The sequence below is a fragment of the Momordica charantia genome, assembly GCF_013281855.1.
Source record: "Momordica charantia cultivar OHB3-1 chromosome 4 unlocalized genomic scaffold, Mcharantia_2.0 BLBB01000004.1, whole genome shotgun sequence".
In the NCBI taxonomy this organism is placed as follows: Eukaryota; Viridiplantae; Streptophyta; class Magnoliopsida; order Cucurbitales; family Cucurbitaceae; genus Momordica; species Momordica charantia.
In genome coordinates, this window is record NW_028275162.1 from 29680857 (window position 1) to 29704201 (window position 23345).

At 36.4% G+C, this 23345-nt stretch overlaps 1 protein-coding gene across 2 annotated transcripts; it reads left to right on the forward strand.

Annotated features, from left to right (window-relative positions):
- The first annotated feature begins 258 nt into the window (after window positions 1-258).
- On the forward strand, window positions 259-22876 carry FANCM (DEAD/DEAH box RNA helicase family protein). 2 transcript variants are annotated; one of them, XM_088122685.1, is made up of 23 exons: window positions 259-389; window positions 475-805; window positions 2467-2610; window positions 3048-3130; window positions 3259-3373; window positions 8298-8389; window positions 8501-8555; window positions 8632-8753; window positions 8833-8946; window positions 10207-10400; window positions 11194-11324; window positions 13735-13795; window positions 13912-13982; window positions 14669-14718; window positions 14796-14961; window positions 15723-15850; window positions 15926-16258; window positions 16352-16418; window positions 18990-19628; window positions 19750-20235; window positions 20346-20397; window positions 20761-20910; window positions 22200-22876. In XM_088122685.1, exons 1-23 carry the CDS (start codon window positions 312-314, stop codon window positions 22711-22713), a joined length of 4176 nt encoding a protein of 1391 aa, XP_087978811.1. In that variant the 5' UTR covers window positions 259-311; the 3' UTR covers window positions 22714-22876. The 2 variants fall into 2 exon arrangements, with proteins under 2 accessions (XP_087978811.1, XP_087978812.1); XM_088122686.1 differs by lacking the exons at window positions 259-389; window positions 475-805; window positions 2467-2610 and having other exon boundaries at window positions 2644-3138.
- Window positions 22877-23345: the final 469 nt, after the last annotated feature.

The window sequence follows — 23345 nt, forward strand, 5'->3', positions numbered from 1 at the left end:
TGCCAACATTAACATAATTAAGTTAAGCCATCTTATTAATGCCACGAAGATTCAGCCTCGTAACTATATATTTTTTGCATTTTAAAAAACGATTTAAATTTTGCAATAAAAATTGAGGGATACATTTTTTTGTAACCAAATAAATTTTAGGATGGTTAAAAAATAAATGTGAAAATATGAATGTTTTATGGGCAATTTTGATAATAACATAGCATAAAAGGGTGTGAAAATTTTCACTTTAAGTTTTGCCGCCATGACTTCGAACCATCGCGGCTCCGCGCACTCCTTGGTTATTTACTTTCCTCCATTGTATGGCAATGGAGTTTATCAATATGTGTCCAATGGCGTCCGCAATTCATCGGGAAATCATCGTCGACAACGACGACGACGTAAACCCCGTTCTCCTTCTTCTGGTCGCCCAATGTAGTTCTAAGTCCTTTGATTCATCTCTCTCTCTCCTTTTTTTTTTTTTAGGATTTCGACTGGGAAGCAGCTGTCAAGGAAATTGACGTCGCCTGCCTATCTGGAATTCCCTCTACTTCGTCACGCTCACTTCATCCTTCCCTCGTAGCGTCCTCCGACGCCTCTGCAGATAATCCAGCGTCTTTTCCATTTCTCGAGGAGAATAAAAAACGCGGAGCTTCTCGGCAGCCTACACTTCACAGATTTATGGTAAATCCCAACACCAAGCTTCGAAATAAAACCCTGGACGTCGAAGAACCGGTTCAAGATCGCGGAATTGTCGAAGAGTTGGATAGTCTTATTGACATCGACGAGGAGGCAGCTAAGACTTGGATATATCCAGGTCGTCTAAACTCCAAACTGCTTTCGGTTTCTCTCTTCCCCCCTTTTTTATGGGATTTTCGTCGAAGAATTCAATTATGGAGTCAGTGAAGCGAGCACGCAAGACTTCAGACCGTTTGCTTATGGAAAATACTATCTATTTTCACTCCATTTGTATCTCCATGAGCTTGAAGTCAGGAACCATAGGATTTTGAACTAGCTCATCTTAAACCTCTCCAGCACCTGCTGCTGTGTATTTTTTTTCTTTTCGGACAGATTAAAATTCCACTTGCTTTTTGCATTGCTTCAATGCTAAGAATATATCCCAGTTTCCCAGCATGTCAAATTCAAGCATCATGGATTTCTTAAATTCAGCGAACATAAGCTCATCACTTTCCATTAAGTATAAGCTCACTAATGTTAAGACACCCCTCAGAATCTACATTGTTTTCCAATTCTGATGAACGTATGTCAAATAATACTCTCATGAAGTAAGACTTGACACGGCCATACCAAGTTGGATGTGTTTCAATTTCTAAACTTCATGTTCCTTTCCTTTTTGTTCACTGCTCTACAAAAACTTAATCACTTGGTTCATCATCCAAGTATGCCGATATTACACTTAGTTGAAAAACTTTCCATTCCTCTAGAGCTGCAAGAAAGATCTCCATTTGAAATTTATTCAGTTGAGCTACAAGTGCATAAAATTCAGTGTAATCCGCACCATCTTCTCGAGTATATTATTTGATATATATATTATATGCGTGTCTAGGCTAGCTTATGCCCCCGACTCTTTTTACGTGGCAACTTCTTGACCCCTATTAACCTAGTGTTACATCTTTATGCTTTTCCACGATAGTTTAGTTTTGTAGATCCATTTAACTCCAAGTTTTTGTCATTCAGCAGGTAAATCTGTTAGTTCCCGCATATCATTTCTTTCCATGGCCTTTATCATGGCATTCGTTGCGTTTCTCCATTTTAACATTTCAAAATATCTTGAAATGAGATTGGGTCACTACCTGAAAATATAGCTAGACATGCAGCAGTATTTTCTTCCTTTAAAGATTTTCTCCACTTCCATAGTCTCTAAGCCAAACTGGCGTTCTTTGGTCACTACCTGACTTTGATCCATGATCCTCTGCATAAGTGGATCATATAATTTGTATACCTCGGACTCCTCACCAATACCAAGTAAGACACATATCACAATCTTTTCATTGAATTTAGTTCTCTCACTACCAGAAATATGAACACGTGAAATACAACCAAAAACTAAAAAATGTGAACTGATTGTTTAGATCAACTGCAAGCTTCTTCAGGTGTCATGTGTTCTACTGCAAGAGTTGGACTTCTATTTTGGAATACGATAGGAATGGCCCTTGGGGTAATTAGGGATATTATTAGGGTATTGCAACCAGTGAACTCACTTCCTCAAACCATGCGGTTTTTGGAAGCTTTTCGTTTGAATCAACACTAAATTTGTTTCCTACGTCATCATATTCCTCGAATTTTATAGTTCACTGCTCTGTAGGTGAATGGCTATAGGTTTCACGAAGTTAGTAAATAGGGAGATTTATTTGCATGATACAGTATTTTGCGGCATTTATTGCTCGCAGGATTATTTATATTCTTAGAAGTGTCGATATAATTTTAATCTGATATTGTGTCAGTTAAATTCTGTAGTTAATGTTCCTCTTCGGGATTATCAGCTAGCTATTACCAAGACAGCACTATTTTCAAATACGTTGGTGGCTTTGCCCACAGGACTTGGAAAGACTCTCATTGCTGCAGTTGTAATGTATAACTACTTCAGATGGTTTCCAGAGGGTAAGAGTACCTTTTTACCATCTTATTGAATGTCAGCGTTGTATTGTCTCAAAGAAACACGCAGGTAAAGTAGTGTTTGGAAGCTTAACTTTAAAAACAGAAAATAAAAAACAAAATGGTCATATAATAGGGTCTAAATTGATAGATTTCATACATATTCTTAATAACCTTTTAACTTTTCACTTATGCCCCCTCAAAAGAAAGAAAAAAAAAAAAAGAAAAAACAGAAAAACAAAGAAAAGAAGAATAAAATAGAAAAATACAGTTTCTCCATTTGCCCAACCTCAATTAGACCTAAAAACAAAGTTATACAAGATAATGCATGTGCATGAAGTTATATTCCCTCTGTTGTTAGCATGAAGATGCTTTATTGAATTTGTTCAATACATCTTTGGTCTTGAAGGACGTTGACATCTTTTCCTAGTTATTGGTTGCAGGAAAAATAGTATTTACTGCTCCTTCCCGACCACTGGTCTTGCAACAGATAGAAGCATGCCATAATATTGTGGGAATACCACAAGTACGACGGTAAACTGGTTTTTCAATGAAGTGGTTTGATGGATCATTGGTCTTTCTTTGGACTCCGCTGTTCTGTGAATTGAAACAGTTAACATATATTCAGAGACTTTCTAATCAAACTTATTGCAGGAATGGACAATTGACATGACAGGTCTGATAAATCCTACAAAAAGAGCATGTTTTTGGAAAAGTAAAAGAGTTTTCTTTGTTACACCACAAGTTCTAGAGAAGGATATTCAATCTGGTGATTCTTTTAATCCTTTTAATCCTTAGCCCTCTTGTATTGTGAATTCTGACTGACTAGACTTGGGAATTGCAATTATGTATAATTTTCTTTCTACTCTTTGTTTATTTCATTCATTAATGAAAATTTTCGTATATTGTTCAGAAACAGAAAAAAATTGCAATTATGTATAATTACTCTTATTTTCAGTGCAAAGGGAAACTTATGTAGGACATTTTCTGTTTCATGCCCGGTCTTATAAGCCTATCTTTAGTTAAAGTTGTGCCTGAATGTAATATCGAGATGTTCGAGGCAAAAGTAGTTTATCTCTGATTAAAAATATTTAATGAGATTATGCCCATTATTTTCCCAAAGTTTTATTTTTGCATTGTATTCCATGTTTGTTATCATATAGTTGCTTGCAAGTTTGATCAAGTGGTAAAATAAGGGTCAACATAAATAGTTAAGGGTTTAGAGGGAATGAGTTTAAACAATGGTGACCACCTGCGTAGGATTTAATATCATACAAGTTTCCTTGACAATCAAATGTAATAGGGTTAGACAGTTGTTCTGGGTGAATAGTTAGATGCGCACTAGGTAACTTGGAAAAATGGATATCAAAAATAAAAATATAGCTCCTTGCACTGGTGCTAGACATTGTTTTTTGATATGAAACAAATATTTCATTGATGGTATGAAATATACAAAAGGGCCCCAAGGGCATTTACAAAAACGCCTTCCAGTTAGCAAAAAGGTCGTTTAGAGAGTAGCTATTATAGGGAGGATAGAAACTTTTGCACCATCCTAGAGCTAAAACCGTAACTCTATCAACAAAAGCTTCAAAAGAGAGGGATTTGTCATTAAAGATCCTATTGTTTCTTTCCAACCATAAACTCCAAAGAAAGGCACAAATAAATTGAGTCCAGAGGATAGCTTTCTTCTTCTTGAATGGGTGACCGACCACAATGCAATTAAGGAGGATGGAAGGCTGTATGTGTAGAGCTGTCTCTAAACCCTAAATCGCAGTAGATAAAGAAGTGTCCCTGTGTCTTCGAGGCCTCGTAGCAAAGATGGCAACAGTTTGGCGAGATGGATAAGTGGGGGAGCTTTTTCTGGATCCTGTCATGCGTATTAGGGCTCCATGACTGAGCTCCCAGCAGAAAAACTTGATCTTTTTGGGGCATTTGCCTTGCCATAAACTGGGGAAGAGAGTAGAGGCGGTGTGGTTTTGGTCTGTTGTTAGTTGTTTGAAAATAGAGGTGAATGCCCCATGAGGTGGTGGGCTTGGACCAGAGGTCGGATATAGTGGCCTCTTTAGATGTTGCTAAAGTGTAAAGCCTTGGGAATTGGTTGGCAACGTTCCTTGGTGGGTCCATCTATCATTCCAGAAGCTACAGTGACTTTGTTCCCCCACTCTGCACCTAGCAAATTCCTTGATTAAGTCGGATAGCTGTAGGATGGTAGTCCATGGACCTTTTAACTGAGAGGAACCAGGTTCAGGGCAAGTAGCAGGTGAAGATCCCATTTATTTAGCCAAAATGAGCCTCCTCCAAAGATGTTTCTCGTTAAGGAAACGCCAGACCCACTTGGACAGTAGAGCTTGGTTTTTGTGCTCTATGTTGCCGACTCCAAGGCCTCCTTCTGTAAGGGGGAGCTGTACCTTGTTCCAGTTAATTAGGTGAGGGTTGCCACTTGTATTTGGCCCTTCCCATAAGAAATTCCGAAGGATTTTCTCGATCATGCTAGCCGCTTTGCTTGACAACTTAAATAGGGATAGGTAGTAAATGGGTTGGTTGGATAGAACCGATTGGAGTATGGTAAGTCTCCCCCCTTTAGAAATAAATAGGTTGCTCCATTTGCCAAGCCGAATCTGTAGCTTTTCAATAATAGGACGCCAAAAGGACTATTTCCTAGGATTCCTGTTTAAAGGGAGTCCCAAATAAGTGCAAGGCCAATTGCCTACCTTGCATCCACAAACATTGGCAACGAGGGCTGAAATGTGTGGATCAATAGATATGCCCTGCACACCCGACTTGTTGTAGTTGATGTTGAGACCGGAGCCAAGCTCAAACGATTTGATGAATCTGCGGAGGTTTTTGATCTTTGTAGGCTCCTTGCTAGTGAAGAGGGGTGTGTCATCTGCAAAAAGAAGGTGATTAATCTTAACCAATGCGCATCTAGAGGAGTAGTCGGTGATCTGACCTCTATTTTCCCCGTGGATGAGCATGCGACTGAGGACATCAGTTATTAAGATCAATGTTTTAAAAATCGTAAGGCGGGTTTGAGGCTTTTTCTCATGAAGAGGCGAGGCGTAAGCCTCATTTTAAATAGGAAAAAAGTAAAAAAATGATAGAAATGTAAAATCTTGTATTATTAATATGATAGTGTTCATATAGAAGTATGAAATACATCATTTAGAACTAAAAATTAATTCTAAAAAATTTGTAAAATAAAAAGGAATCCTGAGAATATTAAAAAACAAAAAGGAAAAACATGGAGAAAAGAAAAATTAGAAAACTTTTATTAGAAGTTAGAACGGAAAACATTACTTAACCAAAGTTTAAAAACTTGTAAAATATTTTGATGTAATAATTGTTGAAAATTTTGTAATCCATATAACAGTAGAAATAAGGTGGGCTGGCAGTTGTATCACATAAAAGAAAGAGAAAACAAAACAGACAAAAAAAAAAAATTGGTTGCTTTCCACCATCGTAAAACAAGCTAGTAGCACAAAGGAAAAGAAAGTTAAGCAATAAATGAGTCAAATATTGCCAAAAGCCACCGCATGAAGTTTTTTTGTATAATTCCCCCATTAGAGCTTTAAGGCTTACGCCTTTTAAGCCTCAGAGGCGTAAGCAAAGAGGCTTACACCTCTATCTTTAGAGGCGGAAGCCTCATTTTATGTGGCATTGGCGTAAGATGAAGAGGAAGGGGAAAGGGGTCTCCTTGTCTGAGACCCCTGCTCGCTGTGATCTTGCCTCTAGGTTTACCATTTATGATAATTGTTAGAATCCATATAAATGAATTAAATTTACCCAACCCATTAGCTTAAGCTTTTGGGTTGAGTGGTGGTTTATTTATTCTTAAGATGGTATCAGAGCGGGAGGTCCTATGTTTGAACCCCTGCATTGTCGTTTCCTCCCCATTTATTATGATTTCCACTTGTTGGGTCTTGATGTTGTTTTCCAAGCCCATAAGTGAGGGGGAGTGTTAGAATCCATATAAATGAATTAAATTTACCCAACCCATTAGCTTAAGCTTTTGGGTTGAGTGGTGGTTTATTCATTCTTAAGAATAATGGAGAAGCTTGTTGTGGAGATACATGCTCTGATCCATCTTCTCCATTTTAAACCAAAGCCCTTGTGCAGCATCACTGTATCAAGGAAATCCCAGTCAACCATATCGAAAGCCTTCTCAAGATCTAGTTGAATCACTGCTCTTTGGAAGTTTCTAGCTCGCCATTCATCAATAACTTCGTTGGCAATCAGTGAAGAGTCAAGAATCTGTCTTCCTTCCACAAAAGCTGATTGAAAGTCAGTGATAGTATGTGGGAGCACCTTTTTGAGCTTCTCTGAAAGAACACGAGCAATGATTTTGTAGGCACATGGGATGAGGCTGATGGGTTTGAAATCATGGACAGTCTTTGCCCCAGGTCTTTTGGGGATGAGGTATATGTAAGTCTTGTTGAGGGCTTTGTTGATAATCCCGCCGTTAAAAAAATCTTGGAACATCGCCAAGATGTCTGTTTTGATGATGTTCCACGATTTTTCAAAGAACTCTACCGTGTAACCATCCTGACCAGGGGCTTTATCGGTTCTGAGACAATTAATAGCCGGTAGAATTTCTCCCTCTGTGAAAGGCAGCTCCAGCATTTGGCTATTTTCCAGCGTGATCGGGTCCCAATCCAGATTGTTGGGGCAAAAGCGTTGACCATCTTTTCTGGAGTAGAGCTTTGTGTAGAAGTCAATGAACTCGTCCTCAATGTCTTTGATCATTGTTAAGCTTCTGCCATCCCTAGATAGGATCTCTGTAATGGTACTTTTTCTTCTCTTGTTTGCAAGGAATCTGTGGAAGAATTTAGTGTTTTTGCCTCCCTCCCTCAGCCAGGTCTGTTTGCATTTTTGTCGCCAAAATATCTCTTCCTTTGCAGCCACCAAAAGGAAATCTTCCTTGACCTTGTTTCTTTCCAAAATCTGCTCTACTGTGAGCTGTCTAACTCCTTCCAGCTCATCAAAAGAGTTCAACAGCTTTAAAAGGCCTTCTTTCTCAGAGTGCAAGCAGCCAAACTGCTCTGTGTTCCAAACCTTCCGTGCACGTTAAAGAGACTTGAGCTTCATCATCAGTCCATGTCTGGGCCAACCAAGGGTAGGGTTATTGTTCCACCAGTTTTCTAAGAACGGCGTGAAAGATTGCTGGGCTAACCACAATTATTTTGGCCAAAATCCAGCAAGATGGGAAAGTGGTGAGAGGTAGTTCTGTCCATCCGCTTTGCCAGGGGCACACCAAATCTATTGATGCATTCTGTGGAGAGGAGAAATCTGTCGATAAGGGAAAAATACCTGCTGTTACTCTGAGTGTGCTTGCCATTGGTGCTAGACATTTTCATTAATATAAAATTCCAAATTAGGTATTATCCATTTAATTATTTTAATAATATAAGTTTACTTCAGAGGTCTCAAGTTCGAACCTTTTGGCGAGCTTAGTATAAAAAACTCTAGATGTCTCCCGGTTCTTGGCTTTGGGGCAAGCGTGGGTGCCCCTAGAGGCAGGGGAGCAAAGCTTTCGCCTCCACCGGTTATCAAAAAAATATATAAGTTTACTTCCCATTTTATTTTGTTCTGATGTATGCAAGAAAAGAGAACATGCACTCAGTGATCTTCTATGACTTGTGTAGAATGCTGATTGCTGATTATGTAAATTAAATGATCAAATAACAATTTTGCAGGCACATGTTTAGTGAAATACTTAGTTTGCCTAGTGATTGATGAAGCCCATCGAGCACTTGGAAATTATTCTTACTGTGTTGCAGTTCGTGAGGTCTGTTGTTCAGTTTCTACTGATTTGCCACTTCTGTTGGTTCTCTCACTTTGAGTTTATTACTTTAGCTTGTAATTGGATGCAGTTATCAGTATAATCTTAAATATGCAGTTAATGATGGTACCTGTGCCACTAAGAATACTAGCCTTAACTGCCACACCAGGATGTAAGTTTCCAGATTATATCTATTGAAAAATCCAGGCTGTTCTATATATTCTAAACCTTTAGTTGCATTTACTCAGCAAAGCAGCAGGCTATTCAGCAAATCATTGACAACTTACATATTTCAACCCTTGAATATCGCGATGAAAGTGATCATGATGTCAGTCCATATGTTCATGACAGGAAAATAGAGTTGATGCAAGTATGCATAAAACCATTTCTTTAAGTGAGTGATGTTATCCTCTTGTTAGTAGATTTGAATAGTAGGCTTAAATTTGTAGGTTGCAATGGGAGAAGATGCTGTTGAGATAAATAATAAGCTCTTGGAAGTTATACGTCCATTTGTGGCTAAGCTTTGTTCAATGGGAATGCTCCAGAATAGAGATTACAGAACGGTATGGTACAAAACTCTTGTTGCACTTTTTTTTTTGCTGGCCCCTGCCTGTCATTTTTGTATTATTTTATTTTTCTTAATTAAATGCTTGGTTTTTGATTTAAAAAAATCCTTTGGTTCACATTACAGAATAGAGAACCATACCCTTTTGAGAAAATATTGACATTGTAAATTTTAAGTATTAAAAATACTGAGCTTCTATTTTATTTATTCTTAATAATAATTTGTTTTTTTGGGTGGGGTGGAGGGGGGGGGGGGATTGAGGAAGAAGTTTATTGCAGGGGATAGAGAGGTTGAGAGAGAAGTTTCATCCTTTATCTAGCCTTTATATGCTCCGGTGGCACCTACTATGCATAGAGAGATTAGTTTGATAATGGATTGGTCAAAAGAGTGACATAAACTCTTAAAAGAATCCTTTTACTAGTGTTTTACACTATTTTTATACTAATGTGGCCAAAGTATTTATTTTTATAATATTTTTGGGGGTGAAACGGCAAAAAAAATTAAAAAAATCTCTTTCTTTTTCCCACCCCTTTTATCTACACTGCGCCTCACCTTTGCTGCCCTCCACCATCACGCCCACCCTTGTCTCTCTCTTCTCCTTATTTTCCCCCATTGCAAATGTTCGGAATTTCCTTGTCTCCAACTTTCCATTGTCTCAAAATGCTAGAGAAATTTTAACATTCATCCTCCTCATGAGAGGGCATTTGTTATGTCAAGCATGCTTTATGATTTTGTGGGCTATTTGGTTGTAAAGAAATAGGAGGATCTTTTTTGGCATTGAAGATTCGATAGTGGATGTAAGGGAGACGACTTGCTTTAATGCTTCTCTTTGTGTTCAGACTTTTTGTCATTTTATAACTATCTGTTATTATTATTATTATTTTTACTGAAGCATCTATTTGCAAATGTTTTATTGATTTATTCCTATTTTTTTGTTGTCTCAGTGTTGGCCCAATTATGCTTTTTCTGTCTTCCGTTTGTTTTTTCATATATGTTAACGAAAGCTGGTCGCGTTAGGAAAAAAAATTGCAATGTTTATAGTTATCGCTTTGTTTTACAACCTTGAACATGATCTGTTCTATAGGTTGTACTACTGTGTCCTTGAGTTCTAAAGTTATTATAGTTTTGTTTAAAAATAATTTGACATGAAGTTCTTTATCCATTCTGTTTTGTTTTTTCTTCTTCTTTTTTGGGGGGGGGGGGGGGGGGACATGAAGTTCTTAATTATTATCCATGTTCCTCTACTCTTTGTTGCCAGTTGAGCCCATGTGATTTACTGAACTCGAGGGACAAATTTCGTCAAGCACCTCCACCAGCCCATCCACACATTAAATGTCAAGACGTGGAGGGTTTCTTTGGAGTACTCATTACACTATATCATATACGTAAGTTACTTTCAAGCCATGGAATAAGGCCAGCATCAGAGATGCTGGAAGAGAAACTGCATCAAGGGTATATTCTTTTTACCTTCTTTCTGCTGGGATTTTTCGACTGGAAAATAAGTGGTTACAGCTTTGTTTCTGCACCTTCTTTGCATGATCATGTTATTAAGAATGATACATTGGTAACTGATTGAATAGGGCTACTTTTTCATTATCATCTTTCACATATTCTTTCCTATTTAAAAAATCTAGGGTTAAATTACAAGTTTAGTCGTCAGGATTGTGTTTAATAGGCCATTGACTTTATATGTCAAGCTTTTTCGAGACCTTGAGTAGAACAATGATGATTGGAGGCATTTTGACATAATTCTTTCATTCTTCCGATTCTGTCCACAGTTTGGTACTGCATTGTAAACTTGGAATTATGTCAAAATGCCTCCACTCATCAATTACCTCATTAGTCACTAAGGTTAAACCAGACATTTGTCTTTCTTCCACAAAGGCAGTCTAGTTAGAGGGTTATGGATGAGTTAGCATTTTTTAAGTAATCGAACATCAGAAAATATATAAAAATAGTTTTGGGTTGCAGCTTCAAACCTATTCATATCTAAGATACTTCCTCATCAAGGAAAAGTTCATTTGAGATCAATGAGTTAAAAATGTGCTTGCATGAGTTCGAGATTAATGCTATTTTTCTTGTTATTTTCTGTTAGGATTATTTATCTATTTAGCTGAAGGGATTCTTGGAGGTTGATTATCAACAGTATTTGTGCTGAAGTTATTGGAGACTGATCATGTTACAAGTTCTTTTATTCACTTGAAGTTTTTAGCTACCACATTGAATGGGTCTCTACATATTGCAGGTCTTTTGCAAGATTTATGAGCAAAAATGATCATATCTGCAAAGTAAGACTCATAATGGAGAAGAGCTTGTCCCATGGTGCACCAAGTCCCAAATTGTCCAAAATGATGGAAGTATTGGTCGACCATTTTAGTAGGTGCCAGTAGTAGTTGAATGACATGTCATCTTTATTAGTAATTTAGTAATAACAACATTTCTGTTCAAGTCTTGACGCCTGAGATAGTTCTTGTTTTCTTTCTGAATATTTATTTCAAGAATTTGAATATTCCATAGTCCTTTTTTTTAGAATTTTTTTTATCAACAGTATTTGCTCATAAATCTCCAAAAGGAGAAAGAGAAAGATCCAACAACAACCAACCAAACAAAATGGGCTAAAAAGCAGTCCCCAAAAGAAACAAACCAAAGCAAACAGAAAACAAACCATGATACCAGATAGCGACCCATAATCACAAAAAGAGGACAGAAGAGGACCAAAAGAACTCCTCCCTAGCAACCACTACATGGCAAACCAGCTAATTGAAAATCCCAAAAAAGTTTACAGTGATCTAAAAACTTCTGGCTCTTCTAGAACTGGAAGCTCAAGAGTTGTCTTTGTGTTTGATAAGAACAAGAGTAATGCCATCTTGATCAAATTAATTTGAGAAATCATGCTTTTCAATGTGAAAGAGAGATTATAATTCAGAGGGTTTGTAATTTCTGGTTCTCTTTTTATTTAACAAGAAACGAATTTCATTGATGAATGTAAAGGAACATAATGTTGAAGGATACCAACTCCAATTTGGTGTGAAAAAACATGAAGAAAAAGGAAACAACCTGGAAAGGGGAGACAAAAGTCCCCAAATTCTTACAAATATTATTGTAAGAGTTATTTGCAAATAAAGGAGAAAGAAAACACTAACATGTGGATTTGATCTTGGCCGGTGCCTAACTTTTTAGAACAAGATACAAACTTCTCAAGGAAAATGAACAGAAAGTAGAATGTTATAAGATACAAACTCCCAACGGGAGTGAAAATAAACCATAAAAATAATACAAAAGAGAACAAATGAAAAGACAAATCAGAGTAAAGGTGGGTCGACATCAACTAGACGATTGTGTTGTCTTGGAATATCAGAGGATTAGGCTCTTGGGAAAAAGAGCATTCATAAAGAATCTCATCCTAATACGAAATCCCACCTTAGTCATCTTGCAAGAGACAAAACTGATAAAGATTGATCAACTCACCATCAAGTATCTGTCTAGCTCTTGAGACATTGGATGGACCATTCCAGAATCTTATGGAGCATCTAGGATTCTCTCATTATGTGGAATGACCTATCTTTCCAAGTCCCAAACATAACCAAAGGTGTGTCCTCCCTAGCCCTCCTCATCACTCTCACTGAGGATTTCAATTTTTGGCTTACATGAGTCTATGGTCCATCCAAAACAGAAGAAAAACCTTTATCCTGGGTGAATTGACTGACCTATCATTTCTTTGCTCAAACATTTGGCTTTTGGGAGGCGATTTTAACTTGATCAGATGGACCAAGGAAAAATTGACCTATAGAAAATCCGACAACAACATGAATCACTTCAATGAATTCATCGAACAGGTTGCTCTATAAGACATTCCTCTATCCAATGGTCTTTATACTTGGTCAGACTTAAGGGACAGTCCCACCCTCACTCTCTTGTTTGTCTATCTCCAGACAATGGTGTGTGGTTTGCGAGGCCAATTTGGAAACAACAACATCTTTTTGTCTCCTGTGACTATGCTACTTGTTTCTGGAGTATTATTCTTTCGAATTTTGGTTGGTCAACTGCCCTCCGGGTCGATCTACCTCTCTTTCTGGAAGTTTCTCTTGTGGGCCATCCATTTAAAAAGGAAAAGAAACTTCTATGGATGAATTTTATTAGAGCCCTTTTTTGGTCACTTGGAGAGCGAAATCAACACATCTTCAACGAAAAAGAACTTTCTTTTGATCGGTTTTTTGAAGCTAAAGTGTCTTTCGTAATATCTTGGTGTAAATGATCTCCTTATTTCATAACTATAGCTTTTCTTCTCTTTTGTTCAGCTTGAAAAGCTTGATGTAATCCTTTGAAGTAGGCCCACTTTTGTAATTTCATATCATCATGAAATTTTCTTACCCACAAAAAAAAAAGGAAAAATTGTAGACTATTGAATAGTATATGACATATCTAATAAGTCTTTTAGACTATCAAATAAAATAGAGTTAGGTGGTTAGTGGTCCTACTCCTTGTCTTAAACTGTACTAGTTGTACAAGAAGCTGTAGAAGAGGCATTCAGGACATGATTTAAAACTGAAGCTTCATATATTTTTTTTTAGTTTTCTTGGCTCTTTTTTGTCAGCATCTCATATTCATAACACCAAAATAAGTTGTTGTGCATTATATTATAGAACTTCATTTTGCTTTTATATTTCAATTATTTTGCTATCTATAGCTTTGATACAAAACCAATTTTCTTGATGTGTTTGTTGCCAATGGCTGTGATGTAATTGAATGCTATGACATGTTAGTTGACAAAGTAACTTCGTTGCAGAAACTAAGGATCCACAATATTCAAGGGTGATTATATTCTCAAATTTCAGAGGCAGTGTAAGGTGAATTTTTTTTTTCTTCAAGCTCAATTTTTGTAGTATGTGACGATTTAGAAAGTGCACATATCCCCATTAGTTATTTATTATTAAACTTGCCTCAATGTGATAATAATACTTAGGGACATTATGGATGCATTAGCCAAAATTGGAGACATAGTCAGAGCTACTGAGTTTATTGGTCAAAGCTCAGGTTTGCAGTTCCACTTCTCCTCATTTTGCTTATAAAATATTTTTTTTATTCGCAACTATATAAACTTGTTAGAAACAGAGGGAACATTTTTATTAAAGAAGAAAAAACTGAGGAGATAAAAGAGGGATCTCCCTCCGGTTAAAATCATAGGGAGAGAGTAGCTACAGAACTATTTACATTTGAGTGTCCAAAAAGATAAAAAGAACACAATATCATCCCACAGATGATCAAGTGACTTGGGTTCTAAATTATTATGTGACAACTAACATCTTCTTTGCTTTATCTTATTGTCTTTACATTTCTTTCGGGGTTAGGTTGCAATTGATTTTTTCTTTTCTTTTTCTTTTTGATAGAAGGTGGGAGTCGATATCAGAGACGTCTATCTTTTTGCATATAATTGCATGCGAAATGATTATGTTGTAGAGAATGTTCTTAGGACTATTTAATTTGATCTGCTTAGTCCTCTAGTTGAAAAGCCAATAGAGTAAGCATAGATAACTTGGAGTTTTGAGCCTTCCATCTCCTGAAGTGGCTGCCTTTGTTCTATGGCTTGTCAATCCAAATTGGGTTTAAATATATCTATTGCCCCAGTTTTGTTCTTTTGCAATTTGTTTGAGCTTGGATGTCTTCTATTTGTTGGGACATTTTTTATGGTTGAACAAGTTACTTAGTCTAGAGTATTGCAGGAAAAACTCTCAAAGGTCAATCACAAAAAGTTCAACAGGCTGTATTGGAGGTAGGCAATTAGGGTTTTCAAGTACTATCCCCAGACCCTATTAGTTACTTGCACTGAATTAACATATTTTTGCACAGAAATTTCGTGCTGGTGGGTACAATGTCATTGTTGCCACATCAATTGGTGAAGAAGGCTTGGATATAATGGAAGTTGATCTTGTCATCTGTTTTGATGCAAACATTTCACCAATAAGAATGATTCAGCGGATGGGCAGAACTGGAAGAAAGCATGATGGACGAGTGGATATCCTTTAATATTCAATTATCAATCAATCTCATCTGTCAAATTTCGAAGTTGTTCTAGGCTGACGTATTCTTTCTTCAGTTTAGTAGGATATTGTGCCTCCTTGTTTGTTATATTTTTCTTATCCCCACCACACACAAACACACACACATTCTGGTTCTTTCCTTCTTTAAGTAAATTTTTGATCCTTGAAGAGAGTTTAACCCAAGAAACACATGTATAGATGTGAGGGTATGCCATTTTTCCTAATAATTAAGACAGATACAACAAGGATGCAATTATTTAAATGTCGATTTTTTAGTCTCTGATATTTAAGCTCATTTACTACCAAATTATTTGTTGGGAGTTTTATTTTAAAAAAGTGTCTTAGGGAAGTTTTAGCCAAACTTTAAAATCTAAAAACTAAGAGACCAAGAATTTGTTAGTAAAGAAACCTAATTTTTAAAAAATAGAAAAGTAAAAATAATGGAGAAAAAAAAAAGAAAAAGAAATCAACTAAGTTCATATGTCTACATGTTTCAGAAAACAAGTTTGGTGTTTTTTGTAGTCATTTTTTCCCTCCTATAATTATATTTATCTCTATATTTTTCCGGGGAAAAAGAAAATCTGACCCTCTTGTATGAATGCCTAATATGTGCCAGTGTTTGGTGCCTATTTGAAATGGTCACACAAGTAAAGCGTCGATGTCTCAAAGATTGGAACTTCATCTCAATTGTTTTCCCTTTTTATGTGAATTATATAATTTCCTTGACTACTATTACTAGTTTTAGCTTGTGAAGGGTCAGAATTGAAGGGTTACATGAGAAAGCAAACAAACAGCAAGTCTATAAAGAGACACATGCAAAATGGGGGAATGAATAGCTTCAACTTTCATGGTTGCCCAAGAATGGTGAGATCATCTGATAGAATCCTATCACAACATAGTATTCTTTTCTTATACCATCGATTCTTTTCCACACTTCAGATTTCCCATGCTATCAGGCCGGAAGTCCAGTTTGTTAAGATGTCAATTAAACAATTTGTCCGTCCTGGAAAGAAAGTGAAAGATGATCATACTGCTCAGACAACATTGTTTAAGAAAAAGCTAACTGATGTTGAGACTAAATTACTTCTCAAGTATTTCCATCCATGTGAAGACACATGGAGGCCGTCACTTATTGCCTTTCCTCACTTCCAGACTTTTCCCTCGAGAACCCATGCAGTAATGCATTCAAGTAGAACAATGGTTCTAATTGACACAATGCAACACTTGGAAGGACTTCACTTTTCTAGAGATTCTGAAGCCATTTCTGTTGAGGTTTGCTTTCAAGTTCTCTTCTAATTCCTTTTTTCCCCTTAAAAGAAATTACTTTCTAGCGTTTGACTTATCATACCATATGTATGGATTCAGGAGAAATCATGCATTAGAGAACTATTTGGAGCAGGCCACATTGAAAAATGTTATGGCGGCAAAAGAGGTAAGAGTGCTGGAGGACAGTAACTGTTTCTTTTTATTTCCATTACCTGCACCATTGCACACGATTCTAATGTTCAGGAAGGTAAGATTTTCTTTGCCTTCATGGGAAAATGCGACATCCATTCAGAATCATTGCATTCAAAAACTGAGGTTTTTTTTTAACAAGATATGAACTTTTCATTGAAGAAATGAAAAGGAACAAAATTGTTCAAAGATACAAATTCTCATAGGAGTGAAGAAAGAGAATAATAAAGACAAAACAAAAAACAAAAAATATAAGAGTCCCAAAGACAACCAAAATCAACCTTAGAGGGGAGATATAAAGCTCTCCCAATTACAACATATCATACTAGGAGAATAATGAGAGAACGAGGCATCTAGAGAACACCAATGTGAAGCTTTCATCTTTGCAATGTGGAAGCATTCTTCTGGAGACTTCTTTTTCTCTTCAAATATTCGTTGATTCGGCTCAAACCAAATTTTGGAAAATAAGGCTTTGACACCATTTACCCATAGAAGCCGAGCTTTAAGGTTTAAACCCAATACACTTAGGAGTTGAATGACGTTATCTGAGACAACTTGATCAAACACCCACTGTAAAGAGAATGCCCGGAAAAGAAACTCCCAACAAAGCTTGGAGAAAGTGCAATGGAAAAATAAATGAGACTGTTGCTTATCACTATTCTTACACAATATGCACATGAAGGCTACCTATTTAAAGGAAATACACTTTGTATTCCTCATACGTCTCTAAGGGAAGCTATTTTGCTCGATGCTCATACGGGTGGTCTTGCGAGGCATTTGGGACGTGATAAGACTTTTGACATAGTGTCAACTCATTTTTATTGGCCCCAAATCCGCAAAGATGTTTCTAATTATGTCCTTAAGTGTTTTACTTGCCAAACATATAAAGGCAACACACAAAACATCGGGCTTTATACACTATTACCAATACCCGAAAGTATCTGGGAAGACCTTTCAATGGATTTCATTTTAGGTCTTCCTCGAACACAACGGGAATTTGACTCGGTTATGGTGGTTGTAGACCGGATTAGCAAAATGACACATTTTGTTGCCTGCAAAAAGACCTCGGATGCAATGGCTAGCCACAGCTACTTTATTTTTCAAAGACATCGTTTGCCTTCATGGCATTCCTAAATCAATAGTTTCTGATCGCGATGTGAAATTTCTAAGCCACTTTTGGTGTACCTTGTGGAAGAAATTTGATACATCATTAAAATTTAGTAGAACGAGCCACCCACAAACATATGGCCAAACAGAGGTCACGAACTGGTCCTTAGGCAACCTCATTCGGTGTATAAGCGAGGATCATCCCAAACAATGAGACATTTCGTTAGCTTAAGCAGAATTTGCCTATAACCACATGAAGAAGAGAACTACAGGGAAGTCACCATTTGAGGTAGTTTATACTAAACTCCCCATATTAACTTTAGACCTGACTAACCTACCTTCCTTTGTCGATCTCAGCTTAGAGGCGGAAGAAATGGCCAGCCGAATTACGGAATTACATCAAGAGGTTCGCAACCAGATTGAACAATCAAATACAAAGTACAAGGCTGCAGCTGACAAGAAAAGAAGGGCAAAGGAGTTTCAAGTGGGCGACCTAGTAATGATTCATCTAAGGAAAAACCCTATATTCAAATAATCGAGCACTTTGGACCTAATGCTTACAAACTTCCGCTTCCAGCAAATTACAACATCAGCCCTATATTCAACGTGGCTGATCTCTACAATTATAACCCACCAGATTCCTTCACAATAACTCCCTAACTCAAGGACGAGTTATTTTTAAGGGTCGGGGAAATTGATGTAGTTAAATGTTAGTTTCGGTTAGTTGGTTAAGTTGTTAGGTTATTAGTTTGCTTTATGAAGGTAACTTAGTTACCGTGTAGTTAAAAGCCCAGCAGCCTCTATAAATAGCTGCTGGTTTTCATTAATAAAGGATGATCATTTTCCTTCAATAAAACTCCCCTTCTTGTATGCATCAAGAAGTCTTTTGTAACTCCCTTGGATTGGGGTCATTCCCCGCTTGTGCGATTTCATACTATCAATAAAGTTGTTTCTCATGAAAAAGATTTTAAGGTATCAAATGATTGATCCTTGAGATGAGTCTTCCCTAATCATGCAAAATGTGAGTGGGAGCTTTAGTTCTTTTTAATTTATGCAAGTATCTGGACTAGCTTATATGCCAACTTAACTAATCTCACGGGCTATATATGGTTGCTACTAAAGAAAGTAGTAGGATGTTAAATTCTAGATATGTGACTACCTTAGTTTGAACCCTTTTCCTCTAAGCTCTTTGCTTTTTATATTGGCCCCAACGACCACTAGCCCAACCCATGGTTGTTTATTTTGAATTTATTAAATATATGTTTTAAAATTTTTGTGAAAAAGGAAACATTTTTGCTCCTCTCCATGTGTATATTATTGTGGCGATGATGCCATGTTGAATGAGAACTAAGCTCACTATGGTGGGGTGTTTTCTATTAATATTTTGTTACAAGCACATTGTAATTTATTTGTTAAAAATGATTGTTTGATTATTTTACAGGTTCACTTAATGAAGTCAACGCTTCAAAAGCAGAATTAGATGGACCATTAGTCCATCCTGAAGTCTTACCACCTCCAAATCCTGCAGAAAATAATTGTATTTCTGATTACTGTTTTTCGAAGCATTCTATAAACATAGACCACTTTGGTTCTGATTTTGTATCTGTCGATGCCATGGGAAAGGACCAAATGTCTCATTCCCCTGTGTTCTCTACAAAAAATTTCTTGCATCCCAACTCTGTTGCTGCAGGCAGTAAAATATTGTTGAGTTCTGAGCTAGGTTCTTGCAGTGTAAGAACTGCTCAGGACTTGACCGTGCAGACTGAAGCTGTTAATAAACCAACAACTTCTCAAACAAAATTCTTACAGGATGAAATTCTATCAAGCCCTGAAACAGATGGTGTGAATGTCTTGGAAGACAAAGCAATGAATCAGATTGAGACAATTCATCAAACTGCTATCTCGAACAGAACGTTGTTTAATAAAGGGGATAGTGCCAGTGAAATGCCCGTTGTTTTAGAAATTGAGCCACAATTCCCACTAGCTGATGAATGCAGCATAATCGAGACGCAGCTTAGTCCTCGTCTCACTAATCTCGTCAAAAGTGGTTTTGTTCCAGATTCACCCATTGATGATTGTGGTAAATGCTATTTTCCAAAATAATACATATATATTTTATTGACAAAGAGGGAATATTTAACTGTTCTTTCAATTATTTTGTGAAGACAAGAATTCACGGTAATAGGGGTTTTATTTTTCAGGAAATTCAAGCAGACAAAGGATATATGAGTTTACAATACCAGAGTTTATCTTGCCTGTCCAAGTGGATGGTGAACAGCTTTTAAAATCTCCAAGCCTTGGGACAAGTGAAAGAATTAATTGCAATGGGGGCTCCTGTGCTGGAGATGACGTTTTTCTCTCCACTGGTGAAGTTCAACCTTCTCTACTTAAGGAGAATGATAGTGTGATAATAAAATCACGTGCCTCTATTTCTCCTGTGGCTGATGAAACACAAACTCCCTTGGCCATTATTGCAAGCAGTTGTGGCAGTGAAGATTGGCATTTAGTTCCTGGAGAAAAGTCGAGCAGTATACAGAAGCCTCGCAAATTTAAAAGGTTGCGAAAGATTGGAGATGTGGAGAAAAATGAGAACATGGAAAGCATGGTAGGAACTTTGGTTCCTCCAATGGCAAATATAGTCGGAACTTTTTCTAGCACCAGACCAACAAAAAAAAAGAAACGTGATGGTATTTTTCTCTCTTATAGTTCAGTTTTTGGAAAATCCTTATTGAGCATACTTCCAAACAAAGTTATTCCGACCTACTTGCTAATTATCAATATCAATTGCTGTATTTAGGTGAAAGGAGACTTGATGACAATGTTAGAGCATTTATTGAGGAGGAAGCTGAGTAAGTTCATAAATTACCTCGAGGGAGTAAACTAGTAAAAGATTCCAGTGCTAAATTGTACCTGAAAAGTAATTCTTACTTGTCTTATTAAAGAATTGATTACAATGGTAGATTAAATAGCAATCTACGTGGAAGAATAAAAAATGGAAAAAGAAACCCTTGCCTACTAGAACAAGGAAACCCTAACTTATTAGAACCTAAATGTAACCAAGTAAAGAAAAAACTGTATATTATAATTTTACAAATATAATTTAACAATACCTTTGATAATGATATGATAGTTCTACTTTGAGCGCACTAGTTAAGAGGAGACAATGATACATCCGTGAATATTATTCTGCCTAAATTTTTGTTGGCATTTAGGGTTACTTCGGATGCAACCATATCTGAGGATGAAGAAGATGACAAGATTAAGAGCTCGTTTGATAGTTTCATAGATGACAGGGTTAGTGCTAGTGGCGGCACGTGTACTCAAGATGAAACAGGCAGACCTGATATGATGGCAGTTTACAGGTTTCAGCAAACTCCATCTTTCTCTGTTATTTAATTTTAATGAGTATGTGAGCTCTCTCATTATGTGACCATGTGGCAAATTATACCAGAATACTTAGTCTAAGAAACCTTAATGACCATTCCAATGTTTTGTTTTTATCATTCTGCTAAGAATGGGTGATAACCTGTTGCAAGGGAAGGGTGGAAGAATGAGGAAGTACGCTGGGGAACTAAATATTGAAAAGGACGACAATTTTGGAATGAGAATAATCAAGTACTATTGTAGGAGGAAGAGATAATGGTTAACATCTTAACCATTTGAATTAGTGTAGTTTGAGGGCCGAAATTACTTTCAGCCTGGTTAATGTCTTATTTCGTGATTGGCGTTTTTGAGAGTGGAAATAAGAAGCTTTGGAGGCTAGAATGGTACGTCAGATAATTTGTATACTCATTTTTAGTTTAATAGCCTTCTTGCTATCTAATCACTATGTTAGGACAACTTTAGTTGGCCTTTCTGGTTAGTTTCTTGTGAACTTTTTCCCGCTTATATTATGATGTTTGAATTAGGAACACATCCATCTTATATTTCTTCCGGCCTTCTAAAACCCATATAACTTTGAGTCATCTTCTCCCTTAGCCCCTGCATATTACATAGAATAAACAGTCTCTTTCAAGCTTTACATTAACACAATTTTAATCATTCTACATGTCATATCATGTGAGACTTGAATTTTGGTCAGAGTTTAGTAAACATGGAGGAATATGTCGTGAAGTTTTATACCTTTCAAAAATGAAAATTTTGTTAAATTACAAGTTTAGTTATTTAAATTTGAGGGTTGTGTATAATAGATTCTTGAACTTTGAAAAGTATCTAAAGTACCATAAACTTTAGGGTACTATATGACTAAGTGGTCCCTAAAATTTAAGTATTAACTAAGTATATGAACTTTTAATTTTGTGTATGATATATTGCTAACATATTCGGCATTTTAAAAATTTGACGAATCTATTATATATAAAATTAAATTATATCTAATAGAAATCTAATGTTTGAATTTTGTGTCTAATAGGTCCACAATTTATTAAATGTGGAATAGGTCAAAAGATCAAGTAGACATAAAATTAAAAGTTAAAAAACCAATTAGACACAAAATTGAGAGCTTAGGGACTTATTATGCACTTTTTAAAATTTAGGGATCTATTAGACACACTTGAAATTTTAGGCACTAAATTTGTAATATAACATTGAATTTTTAGGTGGAGCTATTTTTATAATTGCTGCAGTATAGTTGATTAATCTTATGTAACAGGCGTTCTTTGCTGAGTCAATCACCATTCGGGAGGCTGACTTCACCCCTCTCGGCCCGGGTAGCTGAAACTGAAAGTGAAAATTCTTCTGGCAAGACATTGAATATTTTCCATTCAACTCTAAAAGAACATGTCAATCAATCTTCAGAATATGTCAAAATGAACCGTAGCCCCGAAGTTGTAACTTCTGCAACCGGTTGCTGCTCAAGAGCGGCAGAAGTGGAAAGCAGGAAAAAAATTCTGACATTTTATGCATCAGAATCTGTTCCTAAACTTAGTTTGGAGAAATTGTTTGAGTTTGAGGTGACAGGAAGAGAATCAATGAACGATGTTGACTTGAACGGAAATGTGCTTAATGATGATGATGAGTTTTACGAAAGTCTTGACCTTGATGCAGTCGAGGCCCAGGCAAAACTGTTCCTTGAAAAGAAAGTTGAATTGCCTCAGATGATGGTTCCTCAGAAACAGAAGAGCTTTGATCTTGATACTTCTCCATCTTTTGATCTTGGGATATAATCATTTTTTAGGGCCCCCACCCAATTCTTTTCGTGATTAGTACATATCAAGTTGCAAATATACTTTAAGTTATGTTTTAGTGGTTGTGTGGGGAGTATGTAAAAAACAAATACCTATGCTGTAGAAAAATTATTGAAATAAGAACTTCAACTATGTTACAATATAGGTTTTAGACTTCACCTATTTAATTTCGATGATTTGATTCTTATAAGAAAATAATAACTTCATGTTAATTTGGTAGATATAAATGCTTAATATGTAATTTACTTATCACCAGTATCATTAATGATGATTGGATCTAATTTCAATAGATAAGTCAAAACGTTGGAGAGATTAGTAAGGCCCTGTTTACCTACTCGCAATCGTAATCAATGAATCTTAATGAAAATTTTGATTCATTTTGATGGTGTTTACCAAATTGTAGAAATGTAATCAAATGGTGAGACTTACCTCAAACTTTGTAATCCCATTACATAATTCCATTACAATCCTATCAATCCCATCATTTATTCCATTGAGCCTACATATATATTATAATTAATATACCACTTTTATCCTTTCTCTCTCATGGATGAAATCCATATAATTTTTACCAAATTATATGGATTGATGGATGAAATCCTATCAATCCA